Source organism: Strongylocentrotus purpuratus, unplaced genomic scaffold (assembly GCF_000002235.5).
Source record: "Strongylocentrotus purpuratus isolate Spur 01 unplaced genomic scaffold, Spur_5.0 spur5_scaffold_1, whole genome shotgun sequence".
NCBI classification, from domain to species: Eukaryota; Metazoa; Echinodermata; class Echinoidea; order Camarodonta; family Strongylocentrotidae; genus Strongylocentrotus; species Strongylocentrotus purpuratus.
In genome coordinates, this window is record NW_022145594.1 from 28,985,959 (window position 1) to 28,989,843 (window position 3,885).

The following is a 3,885-nucleotide window of genomic DNA, read 5'->3' on the forward strand; positions in this document are numbered from 1 at the left end:
AAAGGTGTGATAATTCAAATTTTTACAATATTTGCCACTACGCCCCTTTCAAAGGGATGTGCGGGTCAGGATCCATCTAATGGCATGTATGTACATTCATTGTGGGGAAACGAGCCTATTCAAAAAATATAATTTTTTCCTCCAAAATGCTGAACCACCCCGGCCCTTACAACTTTGGCCCGAAAAGTTGTGATAATTCAAATTTTTACAATATTTGCCCCTACGCCACTTTCAAAGGGATATGGGGGTCAGGATCCATCTAATGGCATGTATGTACATTCATTGTGGGGAAACTAGCCTATTCAAAAAATATAATTTTTTCCTCCAAAATGCTGAACCACCCCGGCCCTTACAATTTCGGCCCGAAAGGTGTGATAATTCAAATTTTTACAATATTTACCACTACGCCCCATTCAAAGGGATATGGGGGTCAGGATCCATCTAATGGCATGTATGTACATTCATTGTGGGGAAACGAGCCTATTCAAAAAATATAATTTTTTCCTCCAAAATGCTGAACCACCCCGGCCTTTACAATTTCGGCCCGAAAGTTGTGATAACTCAAATTTTTCAATATTTGCCCCTACGCCCCTTTCAAAGGGATGTGGGGGTCAGGATCCATCTAATGGCATGTATGTACATTCATTGTGGGGAAACTACAGGTGTATATGTAAATTTAGAACTTACTGTCTAGTGTGCGTTCCACTGTCAGTGTAACATTCTTTGTCTGTTTGGATGAGCCTGTATAATGAGCTGCTGAAAGCATACAATCAAAAATTGTAAATACATCATGCATAACTACACGTAAGACTGTAAAAGTATTGATAATGCAGAATACAGCTCATGTTCATTATTAGGTAAATTTATGTACTTCTTTTGCTATGTGCATTAATAAAGAAAACACATTATTTCCAACTGATTTTTCTTCTTTTTCCTTTCTGTTAGTTCAAATATATGAGATTTTCGGCAAATCTTAGACCATTATAACCCCACCGAGTTTCTCATTCATAATCTGATAGAAATGCGAATGCACTATGAGAGATTGGAAACACAAAGCACGAAGGAAATACAATAAAAGAATATAAAACCGTTCAATTCCTGTATCCCTCAAATCAACAAAAACCTAATATGTATCAACTATTTTCAAAAGAATCATAAAAAGAATCACAACATAATTACTGGAATAAATAAGATGCGCCATCAGTCATAAGGACATGATGAGATATACCGGTACACGTAATGTTGCCAATTTGAACCCAGCATTGAAAGTAAGGATCCCTTACCTTCGAGAGGTGACAATGTCTTGAAGGTATTGTCGCACATTGCATTGGTCGAATGCACAACCACCACAACAAAGAAAAGGTCAGATCCATTAAACATGTCCCTCTGTCAAAAGGAAAAGAAATGGAGACAAGAATTAATAACAAACGGAATAATAAAAATGAAATTGCTTATGTAAAGTATGTACATGTGTGCTCAAACTTTATCACTTTGATATACTTCATGGACGAGTGGATATGTCACCGGACCGTGGATCACAAGGTCCGCGGTTCAAGTCCTACCACGGCACTGATGTCCTTTGGCAAGACATTGATCTACAGTTGCCACTCTTCACCCAGGTGTTAAATGGGTACCCGGTAGGATGCGAAAGTTCATGTGGTTGGATGAGCAAATGTGCGTTTGTAAAATGGCGACTGGCTGGAATGCTCCCCAGGGAGTGGAAAATGTGCATACATTGTGTGCGGGTAAGCCTGAATCCGATGACCGGGGTACTAATACATATGTAAAGCACTTAGGCACATCGTTGTATAGATGTATTGGGCGCTATATAAAAGCGGAATATTATTATTATTATTATTATTATTATCACAGTGCTCTATTAATATACAAGCCAATGTACAAGAGAGAACAATTGGTTTTCAAGTCAAAGGACACTGAAAGTAGATTGCACAATAACATGTAAATGTTAAATATTGGGAATGATCTAAGTGTATTAATGAAAAGCAATTGAATGTAAGTATGTATATAACTATTTTGGTATCCAGTGTGTTAAGCTACATGTATAATGTATATCAGATTATAACAAATATATGTTTTCAATCATTCTGTCATCCTTTTAAATATGTGGTTATCATCTATTCTTTATTTCATTTTCATTTTTTTTTAATGTATTTTCCACTTAAATTGAAAATTCTTTTCACATATTTCTTGTAAATGATCAAGGATAATTCTTGAATGATCAGTTATTTCATGGGGATACCAATTAATGTGTATTTTACCTTTTAATATGCTTGTTTATTTATCTATTTTGTTTTTGCTGCTGTTATTTGTTTTATTCTTAACAGGGCCTCATGGAAGACCACCAAATAGGTGATATGTGCCACCCTGTATAAATATCAGAAATAAATAAAATAAATAAATAAATGTTCTAGACTTACCGTAACTGTAATTGCTGCCTGTTTAGTCATCGTCTGAAAAAATCCCTCGTTGTAGCGCACGGTGGAAACACCATCTAAGATTGGACACTGAGAGAAAATTGTCAATTAATCTCTCAAAAAATATTTCATGTTTCTTTTTAACATTTGTCAGCAGAAAAGAGGCAGATCTCAGGCAGAATTAATAATATAATAATAATAATAATAAATCTACTGTGCTACAAGAGCTCCTGATATGCTTAAATTTACAGTTAATTGAAAAGATGAGCTTTCAATTACGGTATGATTTAAAGATATTCACAGATGGTGATTTCCAGACTTCAAATGGCAAGTTATTCCAGAGGTTCGGGACTGCACAAGCAAATGCTCGATCACCTAGCGTTATTTTTGTTTGGATAGATGGGATCTGCAGCAACAAAGTATCTCGGGAGCTGCGCAAGTTGCGATTATGATGATTAAGAATTGACAAATGGAAGAAGATTTCTCTTCCCTACAAGAGAAACAAAAACTCAGCGAAGTTGGAATGTGGAGGATATTTGATGCCAAATGTAATAAAAAGCAAAATCATCAGAATCAGTAAAATAAGATAATTTCTTAGCAAGCTGCCAAAAGCCAAAGCTGTAGAAAAATTCATCATTTATAGCTTTAAAAATGATTTGTAGTTTCAATGAAAAGCACAAGTACATGAAATAAAAGTTCAAGGTAATACAAAGTTTTGGTATAGGGTCATGAAGTTGGTTCAAATGAACATATTGGAAGCAATTGCAATCCTACACTGATCGTTGTCGCGGTTGAAATCGAGTCTAAAGTTATGAAATTGTAAATAATAAACTCTTTATGTTGTGTAGCTCCCTCTCAAGGTCAAGATTTTAATTAAGCTATAAAACAATGTTTCTTGGCTAAAATCGACCAATTAGCTACTCCCGTTTGGAAATTATATATCACAATTACATTTTCTGAGATTTTCATGGTCGCAGCTACCATTGTACGGCCATAGGCGCTATTTGAAATTTATCAAAATTTACTGGGAGCACCGGTAAATTTTTCTATTCCATTTTTCTCGAAAGCAAAAGTGTTTTAGGGGCTAAATTTTATAGTGCTTATACTACATCCACAGGGGCATCCAAATATATGAAAATTGTAAAGAATCACTCTCCACCCAATTTTCAAAATTTCCCAAAACTTTGTATTACCTTTAATCATAAATTAATAATTGATATAAATAGGAGGGGTGTTTTATCCCTGTGAACAACAGTATCAGTTTTTAAAGGCCAGTCCCATAGACTTCACCTATAAATCAGCCTCCTGAATTTTTTTTTGTGCAAATTAAATTGGACATGAAATCCATCTGATAAAATCATTCTTGAAGACTCACAAACTACACATGCCACAATCAGAGGGATATGACTTCCAGAATTGATATAATTTCTTGTTCATTTTTTTTAATTTC

At 34.9% G+C, this 3,885-nt stretch overlaps 1 protein-coding gene across 2 annotated transcripts in view; it reads right to left on the reverse strand.

Annotated features, from left to right (window-relative positions):
- Positions 1-649: 649 nt before the first annotated feature.
- LOC100888901 (SID1 transmembrane family member 1) overlaps positions 650-3,885 on the reverse strand; it is a 15,039-nt gene continuing 11,803 nt past the window's right edge. Inside the window, exons 6-8 of one of the 2 annotated variants that reach the window (XM_030977995.1) lie at positions 2,439-2,525; positions 1,284-1,386; positions 650-753 (exon numbers count right to left, since the gene is read on the reverse strand). In XM_030977995.1, coding sequence (XP_030833855.1) covers positions 677-753; positions 1,284-1,386; positions 2,439-2,525 — 267 coding nt within the window. In that variant the 3' untranslated portion in view covers positions 650-676. Of the gene's footprint in view, positions 757-1,283; positions 1,387-2,438; positions 2,526-3,885 lie in introns of both variants that reach the window. The other variant, XM_030977994.1, reaches the window with a different exon arrangement.